The 14,486-nt window shown below is 58.7% G+C and overlaps 1 protein-coding gene across 7 annotated transcripts in view; it reads right to left on the bottom strand.

Annotated features, from left to right (window-relative positions):
• Positions 1-14,486, bottom strand: part of CASZ1 (castor zinc finger 1) — a 155,788-nt gene that overhangs the window by 5,944 nt on the left and 135,358 nt on the right. For 6 of the 7 annotated variants that reach the window (XM_074377445.1, XM_074377444.1, XM_074377446.1 and 3 more), the window contains 12 exons: positions 14,047-14,219; positions 12,942-13,789; positions 10,221-10,356; positions 9,920-9,983; positions 8,444-8,598; positions 8,183-8,305; positions 6,887-7,225; positions 5,189-5,387; positions 3,974-4,145; positions 1,901-2,052; positions 1,575-1,716; positions 683-982 (listed from right to left, as the gene is read on the bottom strand). In XM_074377445.1, the coding sequence (XP_074233546.1) occupies positions 683-982; positions 1,575-1,716; positions 1,901-2,052; positions 3,974-4,145; positions 5,189-5,387; positions 6,887-7,225; positions 8,183-8,305; positions 8,444-8,598; positions 9,920-9,983; positions 10,221-10,356; positions 12,942-13,789; positions 14,047-14,219 (2,803 nt within the window). The remainder of the gene's footprint in view (positions 1-682; positions 983-1,574; positions 1,717-1,900; positions 2,053-3,973; positions 4,146-5,188; positions 5,388-6,886; positions 7,226-8,182; positions 8,306-8,443; positions 8,599-9,919; positions 9,984-10,220; positions 10,357-12,941; positions 13,790-14,046; positions 14,220-14,486) is intronic. The other variant, XM_074377449.1, reaches the window with a different exon arrangement.

Below are 14,486 nucleotides of genomic sequence, written 5' to 3'. Positions count from 1 at the left end.
TTGCTCTTTACCATCCCCCTGGGCTAGCCCAGTGCCTGGCACTCAGACAGAATGTGAGGTAGAAATGAATGGAGGAGGAGGCAGAGTCAGGGTGATGACTACACCAAAGGGCAGTGCAGGGCAGGCCCTGTGCCCGTGGGGCAGCAGATACAGGGTGGGACCAGGAGGCACCTTGGCTGTTGAATACTGCCCAGGGCCTGGGCCTCTTCCTGCTTGGCTCTGGGGCTGGGGGTCGAGGCTGGTGTCAGGACCCTCCAGACCGGACAGGTCCCAGGCCCCAGTAGCTTTCCCAAGAGCATCTCTGGCCCTCCCTTGTGCCAGGCCATAGGTGAATTTCCCAGAGCAGAAGGGATGGGCTTGGCCTTGAAGCAGGAATCAAGGGGTGGGGCAGACATGGCCATCTCGGGGCTCTGGCCAGTTGCTGAGATGGAATGAACCCCAGGGAGCCCTGGTGGTGACCTTCTGGCCTGCCCAGTGCTGAGCAGGAGCCGAGAGGAGCTGTCCTTGGGACAAGGACCAGGCTCTCTGATCTTGGGCGGTGCTGGGCTGTGAGGGATGCTGGGAGGCCCTGTCCTTGGCCCGGAAGGCTGCAGAAAAGGATCAGAACCTGGACCACAGTCTCGAGGATCTCGAGGGTCGGCTAGGGTGACAGACACTGGTGGAGAAGGCATGTGTGAGTTACCTGCGGCGTCCTGAACTAGGGGGACGTCACTTTTTACTGGAGTTGGAGTGGCAGTGATGGGCGGGAAGCTGGGCGGGCTGCTGATGGGGTGGGCCAGGCCCTGGGCGGCTCCGAGAGTGGCGCTGAGCAGAGAGTATGAGAGACAGGGTGGAGAAAAGAGACATGGGAGGGAGGGGAGGGGCGCCCGGAGCACGGCCGGAGAGAAGGATGGGGTCAGTGGGGGCTGCGGAGCCACGCGGGCAGCCTCATCACCAGCAGCAGCAGGAGGAGGAAGAGGAGGAGGAGGAGGAGCCGGGCAGCCTGGAGAGGGTGGAGAGAAGCAGAAAAAAAAAAAAAAAAAAAAAAAAAAAAAAGAAAACCAAAACAAAGAACAAACAAAAAAGAACCAAAATGAGAAACCCAATGGCAGAAGCAAGTATGATGAAAATGTGTGGACAGATGAGGAGCAGACAGAGGCCACAGAGAAGAGAAGGGGGAAGTGGCAGACGAGAGAGAGAATGGGAGGGGGAGGCAGTGCAGGCGCAGGTCACAGTGGGCTGAGGCGGACCCCACTCTGGGGCCAGAGCCGCTGGGGCCCACTTGCCCCCTGGCCGGGGGCTGTGCCGTTTTAACCGACAGCTCTCAGAAAGCCCAAGCCTGGGTCTCCTCCTGGAAACAGAAGCTGAGGGCAGAGTGCTGGGGAGCTGGGCTGGGTGGCAGGAGGTGGCCTCAATGACACATGTCCCTCAGACCAGCTGGCTCTGCCACACATTGGCTCATCCTCTTTTGGGGCTGCTTGACCATGAACCTCCTGTCCTAAGCTGAACCCAGCATTGCTGGGCCTGGGGAGGAGGGGCCTGTCCCAGGCTGGGAGCTCCTGGCCCCCGACGTCCCTCCCTGGCCGCCTGCTCACCTGCTGCGGTGCTCTCGTTGCCCACGGGGGTGCTGGAGCAGCTTCGGTCCATGGTGGAGGACTCGGAGGACATGGCGCCCGGGCTGCAGCCGGTGTAATCCATGTACTCGTCTGTCTCAGTGTCCATCAGGCTCGGGGGGCCCTGAAAGGAAGTGTGGGGACCCTGAGGAAGCTGGGCTGGGGGCCGTATCACCCCCAAGGGGCCACCTGTTGCTTTGGGTGGCCTGGCCCACCATCTGGAAGCAAGAGCGTGACGAGGGTGATGCCCTATTGGCACCCTGGGCGGGGGTCGGGGGGGGGACGGCCTGCCTGCGCCTGGCTCTCACCTGGGAGGGGGGCACGCGATCGAAGTTCTTCCCCAGCATCCTCCGCATGTGCTTCCGGGCGTGGGAGGTCATCTGGTGCTTGAGGAGAAAGGAGAACTGGCAGCCCTCCCGGATGCAGTGGAAGTGGCTGTTCACCTGGTTGTACTTGCAGCCTGTGGACACAGCCCCCCTCGGCCATGAGCCTCCCCCGACTGGCCAGCGCTCACGGCACCCACTGCATGCTGGGCTCTGTTCTGAGCACAGGGAATGCGGCCAACAAAGCAGATGGCGTCTGGGAAAGACGTACTTCCCCCAAGGTGGTGTTCCTATGAGGAGGGCTTGTACCACCCTACCCCACCCCCAGAAAGTCCCAGGCCACCAGGTTGTCCAAAGCCTGGGCTTCCCCTCTAGCCTAGCATGGAGACATGTGACAAGGCAGGCCGGCTCCCCCTCCCTGCCCCACACGCTGAGAGGTGCAGGGGCTCCAAGGCAGGGGACCCTAAGGCCTATCCACTAGATCAGCCGCCTCCCAGCATGCCACCCGTCCCCACATCTCTCTGGGGAGCCCAGATGCCACCTGCCCCCAGACTTGCTGAGATGGCCGCAGGCCGGCTGGCCCTCTGCCCTGCCCCCGCCCACCTCTGCTTTGCTCTGGGCTGAGAACAAATAGAGCAGGCCGGATTGAAACGGTATCAGCAAAGGGCAGGTGAAGGCCTGCCCGTTGCCGTGGCACCTGCGCTGGCCAGGTGTCTTATATCATCCCCCAGCTTTGTTTGGCCCCAACTACCACCAAAAACACCCAAAGTTGAGTAAATACCGGTAACTGCAGAATCCCCTGACATCTGTAAACTGAGCCCAGGCGCAGCACAGGCCGCCAAGTGTTGACATCTGTTGCCATGATTACCAGCCCTCTCTCAGGTTATGAATTATTTTTGAATTAATACTTGCAGGAAAGGTGTGTTTCCCTTTTTTTCTGGCAGCTGACTTGGAGAATCTCCCCCTTCCCCTATGCAATGGCCAGTCTGCTGCAGGCAGCAGCCCCGCCTCTGCTCCCCAGGACCCTGCCACCATGACCACCTGAGTCACAAAAGGCCTTGCATGTGGCCTGGGTGTCTGCGCCCAGCCTGCCTGGCTCCCACCTGCCTTCTAGTTTCTAGTCTCTTCCTGGGCAGATTCCTGCCTCACATCTGCAGGCCCATAAACATGTGGCTCCATCCTGAGGCCGGAGGGTGAGCCGTGCCCTCTGTCTGCTGGCCCTGGAGCCCTCTCTCCATGGCATCCCCAGGGCAAACTGAGGCCAATGAGCTTCCCAGAGAGGCCTTGTTCCAGGGCGGGGAGGGGGGACACCTTCCCTGCAGAGGGCTCAGCTCTCAGCAGCGGAGTTAACTCCATGGCACCTGCAGCAGAGCTCAGGACCACCTGTGGCTTCCTCTTCCTTGCCCCATGGCCACCTCCTTCCAGGTCACCCCAGGTCACCGATGCGCTAGCTGAGTCCACAGTGTGCCTGCTTGTTCCACCAGATCCCCAGCACCAAGCCCGGTGCTGGCTACAGCAAACACTCAAAAACTCAAAAACTACCTCATCTGCCACCCTCCACCCCACTTACTGCAAGAGCACAGAGCCCGGCACATAGCAGCTCCTCAATAAATGTGTGCTGAACAATGAATAAACCACAGTCCAACCTGGATAAAACCCTGGTAGTTAAAGCCATGGGAAGAGATCCCAGGGCAGTGAACTCCAGGCGTTCCTAAGACTTACCTGCAAGGCCCTCTTGAAAAGAAAAGGAAAAGGAATCAAGTGGAGGCCTGTACACCAGAGACGAGGCTCCAGGCATTTTCCCCGGGGGGAGCGGAGGTGCAGCGCTCTGAGTCACCCTTGCCCCTTTTCCTGGGCTCTTGGGGTTTGGACTGTTTACCTGGTTTGACAAGCCTGGCCTGTGATATCCATGTCATTTTTAACAAAACATGAAGCCTGATGTGCAGGGGCAAGAAGTGGGTCGCAGGAGAGATGGCCCAGGCCACCAGGGCCTCAGGGGGAAGAGCCACAGCCCTGCCACTTGCTGCAATTCCCTCCCCCGGCCCTGGCCTTCGGTACCTAGCCTGCCGCACTCCTCACGCTTGGTGAAGTACTTGAATCCGTTGGCTGCCCGCCGCTCAGCTTTCTCGTGCTTCTTTATGTGCCATGGCAGCTTGGTGGTGATGTTGGTCACAAAGTAGCAGCCGGTCCGGAGACAGTGGTAGTGCCCGCGCATCCGGAACTCGCAGTGCTGCAGGGGAGGACAGAAGAGTCAGGACAGGCAGGTGACTTCTGTAAGTTCCCACCTACCCCAGGCCTCTGAGCTGCTGGCAGGCCCTTTGCATATGTGTGTACTTCCATGCTCAGAATCAGAAAACACAATTGTGTAAAGACCTTTCACATGTTAAAAAGTGTGACAGGGACATAAAAATATGTCCCCTTTGTCATTTGACTGAAACATCCTACCTGGTATTCATACCTATTCCTACATCCACTGCAGACATCACTAATCTATTCAAGCACTCCTCTCAGTGTGCCCAGACCTAGGCAGACATCACTGATCTATCTGAGCACTCTTAGTGTGCCCAGACCCAGGCAGACATCACTAATCTATCTGAGCACTCTTCTCAGTGTACCCAGACCTAGGCAGACATCACTAATCTATCCAAGCACTCCTGTGTGCCCAGACCCAGGCAGACATCACTAATCTATCTGAGCACTCTTCTCAGTGTACCCAGACCTAGCCAGAGATCACTGATCTATCCAAGCACTCCTGTGTGCCCAGATCTAGGCAGACATCACTAATCTATCTAAGCATTCCTCTCTGTGTGCCCAGATCTAGGCTCCGGCTCCTAAATACACTGCCAGGCAGCCCCCACAAATTTTGGGGGTAGGCTTTTATGTTTATAGTCAATCTGATCTGCCCTTCCTGTCTGGGGCACAGACAGTTCAATCTCTTATCTGTCCAATGGGCCTATGTTAATACTGTAGGCCTCTGGGGAAAGGGAGCATAGCTCTTCCAGGATGGGCAGAATGATGCCAAATGCACAGAAGCTGCCCAGCATGTAGTCATCACTGAGGGTTAGGATGAAATGACAGACCTCACCAACTGAGAACAATCAGAACTCCTGTCCGGGGGTCTTCACAGGCCCAGGGGCAGTGTCCTTCCCAGAACTTGGAGGAAGTCAGTTTTAAAAAGGGTGTGAGAAACGGCGTCCCTGCCAGGAGGATCTAGTCCTGGGCCCTGTGCCTCCCTGCTCCCACCCCCGGCCCCGCCCCGCCCACCTTGCTGACCTGGTTGGGACAGAGGCACTGCAGGGAGTAGTAAGCAAACTGGTCTCGCACGTTCACCAGGTTGTTGTTTGGGTTGATGTGGTCCAGGCAGTGGGACTCGGCCTTGCCAGAGGTTTTGCAGACGTACTTGCAGTTCCCAAAGAGACAGTGGAAGTGGAACTTGTTGGCATACTTGCAGTCCGTTGCGAGGCAAGGATCGCTGGAATGAAACCACGGCCCAGAAGGTCATTGGCATTCCTGGTGCCCGCCCCGCTGATGTCCTGACACTTGCTCATGTTGGGGTTCCACTCCCCAGGCCCCCGCGGTGCAATCAAGAGGAATGGCCCCTGGGCTGCCCTTCAGCTCAACAGGATGATTCAGCCAGAGGAGACTACAGATCCCAGCATGCCTTCTTGCCTTCTTTTTAGAGCTCTGATGGTGCATAAAGGATTGCAGTATGTAGGCTGCCCAGAGCACAGCATGCTGGGACACGTAGTTTCCATGGCCGCACCTCAGGATTAGAGATAAGGACGGCTGCAATCACTTCTTGGATATGAAAATGAGGGATGGTGCTGCCAGCCCTGGCGGGATGCCAGGGAGGGCCTGGCTGATGTGGCACGGGCACTGCCCTGGCTGTAGCTGACTGACAGGTGCAGACGGGTGGGCAGCCCTACCAGGAAGCTTTGCTACCACGGGCCAGTGGGAACAGCTGCCCAGCGTGCCAGGTTCTGCTGAGGCTCACAGCTGCTGGGGCTTCCAGGGACGGCTCGGGGCTCGGGGCCACTACCCACTCAGAACCTCACAAGCCAGCTGAGTGGTGGGATGATGAGGGGTGCTGGGCAAGCCCTGGTGGCTGGCCTGCCCTGTGAGCGGCAGCCCCCGCCCTGGAGCCCCGCCTCCCAGGCTGCACGCAGGTAGGAGGGTGCTCCATGCAGCCTTCTGCTCTGGCTGGCAACGCAGCCACCCCTGACATCGGACCTGGGGTGGGAACTCTAAGTCCAGGAAACTAAGAGGGCTGCCACTTTGGGGAGGTGAATAGAGGAAGGGACGTTGGGAAAGGGACAGAGAGGAGCACAGGTCCCCTTCCATGCCGTGGGCCCAGCCCCAGGTGCTCAGAGAGGGAGGACAGCTGCCACTCAGGTGGTGTGTGTTCATGTCCAATTTATTACTTTTATTGAGAACAGGAAGCCGCACACATAATGATACAGAGTCACCGTTCTCGCCGCAAGGAGCCACCACCATCCAGTGAGGAAGGTCCCTTTCACCCCTGAGAGCTCAGACCCTTGTGCAGGTGGGTGGAGGGGGACCTGGCCCCTCGCTACCCACCTATGACTTTGCTTGCCCTGCAGAGACTCAGCCATGGGCATGAGCCAAGAAGGCCTGGAGGGAGACACAGCCCTCTTTGCCAGGCAACGACCACCATTCCCAGCCCACCCAGGCTGGTGGTCCTCACAGCATCGCCACTGGCCTCTCCGGAACAGTGGCCGCTACCTCCACCATCTCTCCCACCCCCGGCCGCCTGCTCTGGGAACAGGCAGTGAGGTCTGAGCAGCAGCATCTTTGGCTAGAAGGACGTGGCCCGATGACCATGTCCCAGAGAAGCTGGGGACAGCCAGGGCTACCACACGGTGAGGAGCAGGGCCGCCTCAGCTGCCCTTGCTAGCACCTACTCCCGAGACACACAGGGACACAGGACTCCCGGCTCATCGAGGGACTCACTTCTCCTGGAACTGGAGGAATCCGGGTTTGACCTGGGGCTTGGCGTTTTCTAGAGAAGTCGTTGCCAAGGGCGAAGTGGGCAGGTGAGGCACTGATGCTGGAATCTGAGGCATCTGGGGTATGGTGGAAGCCAGCTGCTTCCAGGCGAGGAGGGTGGGGGTGGAGGGCACAGCAGCCGGGCTGGGAGTGGGCCCCTCCAGGGAGGAAACAGCGGCCGTGGTGACGGGAGGTGCTGGAGGGGATGAGGGGGCCAAGGAAGATTTGGTCTCAGCAGCCGAGGCCGGGAAGGAAGCCTCTGCATTTCCTTTCACTGTTCCTCCCTCCGTCCGGAAGTGGAAGCTGCGAGAGGCAGAAGAGGGGGTCTCAGGTGGGGAGTGGAGAGAGCCCTTCCCTGTCATGCCTGCCTGCCTGCCTGCCTATGACCCCAACCCCAGCCCAGGGGCCCCGTGACCTTCAGCGCCAGGTGCCAAAGGCCTCCCACCAGGAGGGAAGGACTGAGAGCAAACTACAGTGTCCTCTGATCTTGAACTTGGGCTCCTGGCTCTGCCCTAACTACACCTTCCTACTTGTGACCTTCCAAATGTGCTGTCCCTGGCTCCTCCCTACTCAGAATGGGGTGGGGGACAGCAGGCTCTGGCTCCTGAAGCCCAACCTTCCTTCCAGAACGTGTTCTAAGATATAAAGGTGTGTCTCAGGATTCAAAGACTGCTCTTCTGCAGACCGGCAGCAGGGGCTGCCTACGCAGTGAGGAGAGCCTGACCCAGGGCTTAGAGAGCAGTGGAGATCTGTTTTAAATGTTTACAAGTTCTGGGTTCAATTACAACAGGCGGCTGGGCTTGCTGCTTTGCAGCTCAATGAATTTTACAAATTAATTTCATTATTTTTAGTCAAAGAGAATAAACAAATGCAGTACTGTGCCTTGGAAAGGCCTTCACCTAGGGTCCCTGTGTGGGTCAGAGCTGGTCTCTCCAGCTGACTCTGCAGGGAGCACCTGTGGGAGGGTTGACGGCTGCACTGGGCTGGGTACAGATGCAGCTGTTGCTCACGGAGGAGCCTGGGTGGGCTCAGGGGACCTGGCTGGGGGCTGAGCCGGTGGAAGGTTGGGGGAGCCTGTCTTTTTCCAGGCAGCATCTTCTGAGAAGCCAGCGCAGCTCCTGAGGTCTGGTCAGAACTGCACATGGGTCCTGCCTGGAAGGTGGTTAGAGGTCTGTGCAGCCCCCCAGCCCCACCCAGCCCGGAGCCAGGCTAGGACGAATGGGGCTATGTATAAAGGGGCCCCTGGTGACCCCTACTCACTTGGCATGCTTGATGGCCCCGTCCAGGGTGCTGAAAAGCGCGCCGCACTCCTCCACCACGCAGTGGAAGTGGGCCTTGTGAAGGAAATCACACTGGGCGTCGCAGAAGTCCTTGGTACCAAACCTGGCAGAGGAGCCGGCGGCTTAGAGGAGACCCTGGGGCTCTGGTGAGGCCTGGGTGGGAGGTGGGGCTGGACACTGGCCACCAGGACGGGTGGGCATGGCTCTTCCCTCTCCCTTGCTCGCCCCGCAAGCCCCTCACCTGCGAAGGTACACCTTCCAGGGCTCTGATAGCTTCTCCTGAACCAATGCCTTCACGGCCTTGCCCAGGAAGGGCGAGGACTCCCCGGCGGGGCTCCCCTCCGCTTCCGTCTTGATGTTCAACAGGCTGCCAAGGTTGGGGTTGCCCTGAGACATCTGTGAGGAGGACAGGCCCATGCTTCAGGCTAAGGAACCTCTGGACACTGACCTGACTGCCCTGGGAGCAGCAGCAGCTCTTGGCTGCTCAGACCTCTCACAACTGACCAGAGCATCACGGCGCTGGCAGCCAGGAGAGGAGGCCCGACCCCACGCGGCTTTGGCTACAGAAGAGCCCTCTCTGAATGGATGCTGCCATGGGCAGGCTGCAGCACCTCCCTGGCCCTGTGGAGCTGCCCAGGCTCCTCGACACAGACCCTGTGCTCCTAGGGAGCCATCACTCAATCTGAGGCCGAGACTCAGGGCACACACTCCGGCCCAGCTTTCCCCAGACTTCGAGGCTCCCTGGTTATTTTCCTGCCAGGTTTTCAAAAGAAGTGCAGGAGGAGGAGGGATGGGGGGAACCCCCACGAATTCCTTGAGAACAAGAGAAGGCACACAAAGGAGGAGCAGGGAGGGAGGGAGGCTCACAGGGTGAGATCCAGACAGGCTCACTGCTGCAGGGAGAGGGGGGAACTGGGCGGGGGAGCCCGCGTCAAGGCTCGACCCACGCTGGGTGTCGGGTGTCAGGGCTCTGACAAGAAGGAACAAGGGGGTGCAGGGGGCAGTGACCCAAGAACGGAAAAGGGGAGCAAGAGAGCAAGCAGGGGAGGCAGAGAAGGCGGAGGGCAGGGCTCGGGGCAGAGGCCAGCGGGAGGCTCCTACCCGAAAAGGGCCCAGCCAGACCCCCACCCGGCGAGGTCCGGTCCAGGCCCAGCTCCCTCCTCGACAGTCACTCGTGTACAGTAACCAAATTAATCTTGCTGTAGTCAAATTTATCATGTGAAGGGGGAAAATATATTTGAGATGATGTATAATTTACAAAGACCCTGCATTATTTAAAATAAATATTCTGGAGCGACCTCTGCGAAAGCGTCCGAGACCATTACTCAACCCGAAAAGTGTGAATTGATGCTTCGCTCCCACTTTAGTTCCCCCACCACCTTTTTAAACAAACAAAAAATACATAAAATAAATAAAATTAATAACTAAGAGCGAAAGAAGTTAGAGGGCTCTGGAAAAGCTTTTGGAGCCCTCCGTTTGAAGGGAAAAAAAGGGTGTCAGAGGCTGGAATATATTTCTTCAGCCAGTTCATTAAATTAATTTGTAAGCAGTGGCTCTGAAATTATATCCGATGAAAAATGGCCTCAAAATTTAAATGGTACAAACTCATCTTATTAGAGGCAAAACATTAAAAAACAAACACATCCCCCCCACCCCCCAGCACAGCTTTAATTTCTCAGGGCGGGGGAATGGGAGGCGTGTGATGGATGGTTCTTACCTTATTCATAAGCGAGGATAAAAGAGATGAATTTGCCGGGACTGCGTGGCCATTTGATTCATTACTGGAACACACAAACCAAGGGGCTTTAGCTCAGATGTACGTGGGACTGAGCCCAGAGACTCACCCCTCCCAACCGGCCCCTGTGGCTCCGGCCCCGCCTGCTGTGTCTGCCCGGGCAGGAGGCTGACCCCTTGTCAGTAGGGGTTGGCCCCTGGCCCCGCGGAGTCTGGCTCTGAGGGTGCCGTCTGCAGAGCCTCCTGCAGGGGCGCAGAGCTGGGCGGTCTGAGCCTCGCCTCACCTGGGCTCCTTCAGGGTCAGGTCTAAACTGCGGTCCTGGGAGGCCTCGTGGGGACCTGGGGCGCCAGCACTCTCACCAGGCTCCTGCTTCACCTGGGCTGGGGGGAACCTGGCAGGGGTGGCCTGCTGCCCATTTCCTACAGGGGAGGGGAGGGAAGATGGTGTTAGAGGGACCGAGGGCTCCACGTGGGCACAAACCGGAACCGCCCAGAGGGAGGGCAGCGGGCTGGGTGGGCTGGGGCCCCTGGGGAGCCCTGGCTGCTGGTCAGCGGTTCTCCCCACTGACATGATCACTTGTGACGCTTCCCCCTGTGTGGCAATTCTTCAAGTGATAATTATTGCAAAATTATGTCAAAGTTGTCCTGGCTCAGGGCCTCCTGGAGGAGAAGGGCGGGAGGCTGGGGAGGGGGCTGGGGCGGGGGTGGGGGCCCTTCATTTTCTCCACCGACTGTCACAGTCAATTTGCGGGGCTGCCGCTTAGGCTTCTATTAAAGACTCTGTTAATGCTGAGGGAAAGTGGCAGATCTAGACTGGGAGCTGCGCCCCCTCTGCAGGTCCCGTCCCCACTGTTGCCGGGGCGACGGCCCTGCCTTCCACTGAGCATGCCCAGGAGGGGCATCTGCTGTGTCAGGGCTATGGAAGCTGACAGCCAATCAGAGCGGTTCAAACTATGTGACCTCGCCCGTCAAGCTGTCCAGGGCAGGGATATGAGGCCCACCCTGGCCAGGCTGGGCTGGACCCGAGTGGGGTGGGGGGAGCCGGCGGGGTGTGGGCATAGCGGGGAAAGGCTGGAGTCGGGTGGGCAGAGGATTCAGGAGGCCAAGCAGAACAGGGCAAAAGAAGTTGCTGACAGGACCAGGTCCACCGAGCCTTCCCCCACAATCCCCAAGTGACTGAAATATTAATTTGCCCCAAGGCACTGCAGCTGACAGAGAGCTGCTTCACAGACAGCAAGTGGCATTTTATTAAAAAATAAAGGAAAATAGTGCCCTCCCCTTCACTTGACCTTTCTTTTCGGGAAAAAAGCTTTTTCTAATGAAAAGAAAGTACTTGACAGTCTGGCCACTGAGCCCAGGGTAGCCCTGGAGAGGGCTCTGCCCCAGCCTGCAGGCACCTGGCCCTGGGCAGCCCTGCTGGTCTCTACCACACTTGGAATGGAAGGTGGGTCATTCCAAGCTGCCAGCTGACAGGGGTGTCCCACTGGGAACATGATAGTTTTCAGAACTCACCAGGAGCTCCCCAAAATCACTTGCCCAAGGTCCCCAGATCCTCCTGCCAAGCACTGGTCTCTCTGGAGAGCCTGGGCAGAGACCTGGGCTGGGCTGCAGGGACCCTCAGTCTTGGCAGATCTCGAGACAGTCTCATGGGCTCAAGTGCCAGACTGCTGGGGTCAAGTCTCAGCTTGGCCACCTCCTAAGGGTTGTATCTGGGGGCCACCTCCTAAGGGTTGTATCTGGGGGCCACCTCCTAAGGGTTGTATCTGGGGGCCACCTCCTAAGGGTTGTATCTGGGGGCCACCTCCTAAGGGTTGTATCTGGGGGCCACCTCCTAAGGGTTGTATCTGGGGGCCACCTCCTAAGGGTTGTATTTGGGGGCCACCTCCTAAGGGTTGTATTTGGGGGCCACCTCCTAAGGGTTGTATTTGGGGGCCACCTCCTAAGGGTTGTATTTGGGGACCCCCTCACACTGTTCCATCAGCTCCACAGGCAGGACTTTGACTGTCATCTTCCCTGCCATGTCTCCAGCACCAGCCCAGTGCCTGGCTCTCCAGCAAGCTGCCCTTAGCAAGCACTAGTGGTTGATGAATGAATGAATGAATGAATGAAGTGAGCCACATCCCAGACGAGAACCGAACTCTTCTTAAGGATTCAACTAATGCTTATTATCCAGATGGGGGAACACAGAGAGACAGGAGCGAGGTAGACATAAAAGCCAAAAACAATCCAGAGAAAGAGTAGAAAATTTTTTTAAAGAGCAGAAAATTTGAGAGAAAGGAGAACTGCTCCCCATGACGAGCCAGAGGGAGGACAGAGATGCGACGTCAACATGGCAAGCCACTGGCCAGGTGTGGCTCAAGTTAAAGAAATGCCAATTGAAATCCAGTTCCTGGGTCACACTAGCCAATTTCAAGCACTCAACAGCCATGTGACCAGTGGCTACCATATCGGACAGTGCAAAGCAGCACATTTCCACTAGCACACAAAGTGCTACTGGACAGGAGATTACGAGGGAGAGCCTGGGAAGGGCGCCCTTGGCCTTGAGGGTGAATCCCGGCATGATTCCCCTGAGTACCCTTGTAGTGTGGCCGCCTTGCCACTGGGCTGGACTCACGTCCCCTCCCAGCCACCTGGAGGAAGACCCAGGGAAGCTCTGGGACTGCTCCCACCAGGGGCTGGACTTGTGACATGGCAGGGGGAAGACGGGGGCAGGGGAGCTAGCAGGTGCCCTGGAATGCACAGGTGCCCCATGAGGCAGGGATTATTGTCCCCATTTCACAGACAGACAAAGAGAAGCAAGAGCTGCCTGGGGTGGGCAGGCCAGAAAGAGGGCCCCCAAATAGGAAATAAACAGGATGGAGGCAGAGACCAGGCAAAGAGGGGGGCAAGGAGTAGAAAGACACCTCTGCCAAACATCCCCTGCCCTGCTCTGCTCTGCACTGAGACCAGGGAGCTCCTGGGGTCCGAGAGGTACTCGATTCCTGGGCAGTGCCCAGGCTGCTCACCTGGGTCAAAGGTGGCAGAGGGCTTGAGGGCAGCCGCTGCCAGCCTGGCCATCATGGGCGAGATGAGGCCCTTGCTCGCAGAGATCCTCTCCATGATGGAGGCCGGGGGCACCGGGACAGAGGCAGCTGCTGCCGGGGCCGAGTCACCAGCTCCTGAGGCAGCCAGAGAGGGCGTGTCAGGGGTGACTGAGGCTGCTGTCCCAGATGACATGGTACCCATGAGGCTGGGGGCACCCACAGGCAGGGAGGCACTGCCCCGGCCCGGAAGGATGGGGAAGTAGGGCGCAGCGGTGGGCAGGCCAGAGTTGGAGAGGGCCAGCGCCAGGGGGATGGAACCAGGCAGGCCCTGGGCCAGCAGCCCCGAGATCTTGCTGTTGGGAGGCTTGGTGGCGCTGGGCACAGCCTCCGAGGTGGCAGTGGCAGCGGCCAGGGAGGCAGAGGACTGCTGGCTGGTGGGGGAGGCGCTCAGGCTGGAGTTCTTGCTGCTCAAGGCAGAGAAGTCGACCAGGTCGTCGTTGCTGGACTCCTCGTGCTCCGTGTCCTTCGCGCCCAGCAGCGAGGCCGGCAGCCCCAGCACGCCCGAGCCCGAGGAGCGGATGTGCCGGCGCTCGTGCTTGCGTTTGTGCGAGGTCATCTGGCTGGTGGAGGTGAAGGTGAAGCCGCAGCCGGCGCGGATGCAGTGGAAGTGGTTGGTGGCCTTGCTGTACACGCAGCCCTCGTACTTGCACTCCTCGTACTTGTAGAACTTCTTGAAGCCATCCTTGGCGTAGGCGTCGTCCTTGATGTGGTAGCTCTTGTGCTTCTCAATGTCACACTTGTTCTTGAAGGTGAATGTGCAGCCGGGGCGCCTGGACGGGACAACGGAAGCCTGTAATGGGGCCTCGTGGGGCCCGGAGAAGGCCCTGCCCTGCTCCCACTGCGGCCCTGGGAGGGATGGGCCTCCGGGTGGAAGACCAGGCTGGACACTAAGGTGGGGCCTCTGAGCAGCCCTCCACTCCTATTCCTGCTCCCCTGAGGAGGCAGGGCCCTTGAGCCACCCTCTGACCTGGTTCCCTGCTTTCCATCCCTCCCCAAGACAAGAACCTCCCTGCCGCCTCCCGCTCACCTGCAGTGGAAGTGTGTGGTCTTCTGCCCGTAGAACTGGCAGTCGGCCGTGCCACAGTCCTCAGTGGCCCGGAAGCGCTGGAAGCCATCGTTGATAAGCTGGGTGTTCTTCTTATGGAAGTTCTCGTGGGTCATCACGTCCGATGTGCTCGTGTACACCTTGTTACAGCCCACCTGCCGGGACCAGAATGGCAGTCAGGGGAGCTGAGGCCAGAGCGGCTGTTCTGCTGGGTGCAGCTGGGGCCGCAGGGTCTCGGGCCACTGACCCTGCTCAGGGGAGCTTTGGCACCTATAAACATCCAACTGGTGGGACTGAGAAAGATAATGTAGGAACCGCAGAAGAAAATCTCTAATGACCCCGCAGGCCCCTAGGGCTGGCCCGTGCTGGGTGTCAAGCTGTCTTCAGAGATTCCTGTGTGTCTCCCCAACATGGGACTGGGA

The sequence above is a fragment of the Camelus bactrianus genome, chromosome 13 (genome assembly GCF_048773025.1).
Source record: "Camelus bactrianus isolate YW-2024 breed Bactrian camel chromosome 13, ASM4877302v1, whole genome shotgun sequence".
NCBI classification, from domain to species: Eukaryota; Metazoa; Chordata; class Mammalia; order Artiodactyla; family Camelidae; genus Camelus; species Camelus bactrianus.
This window is presented reverse-complemented; position numbering and strand designations above follow the sequence as displayed.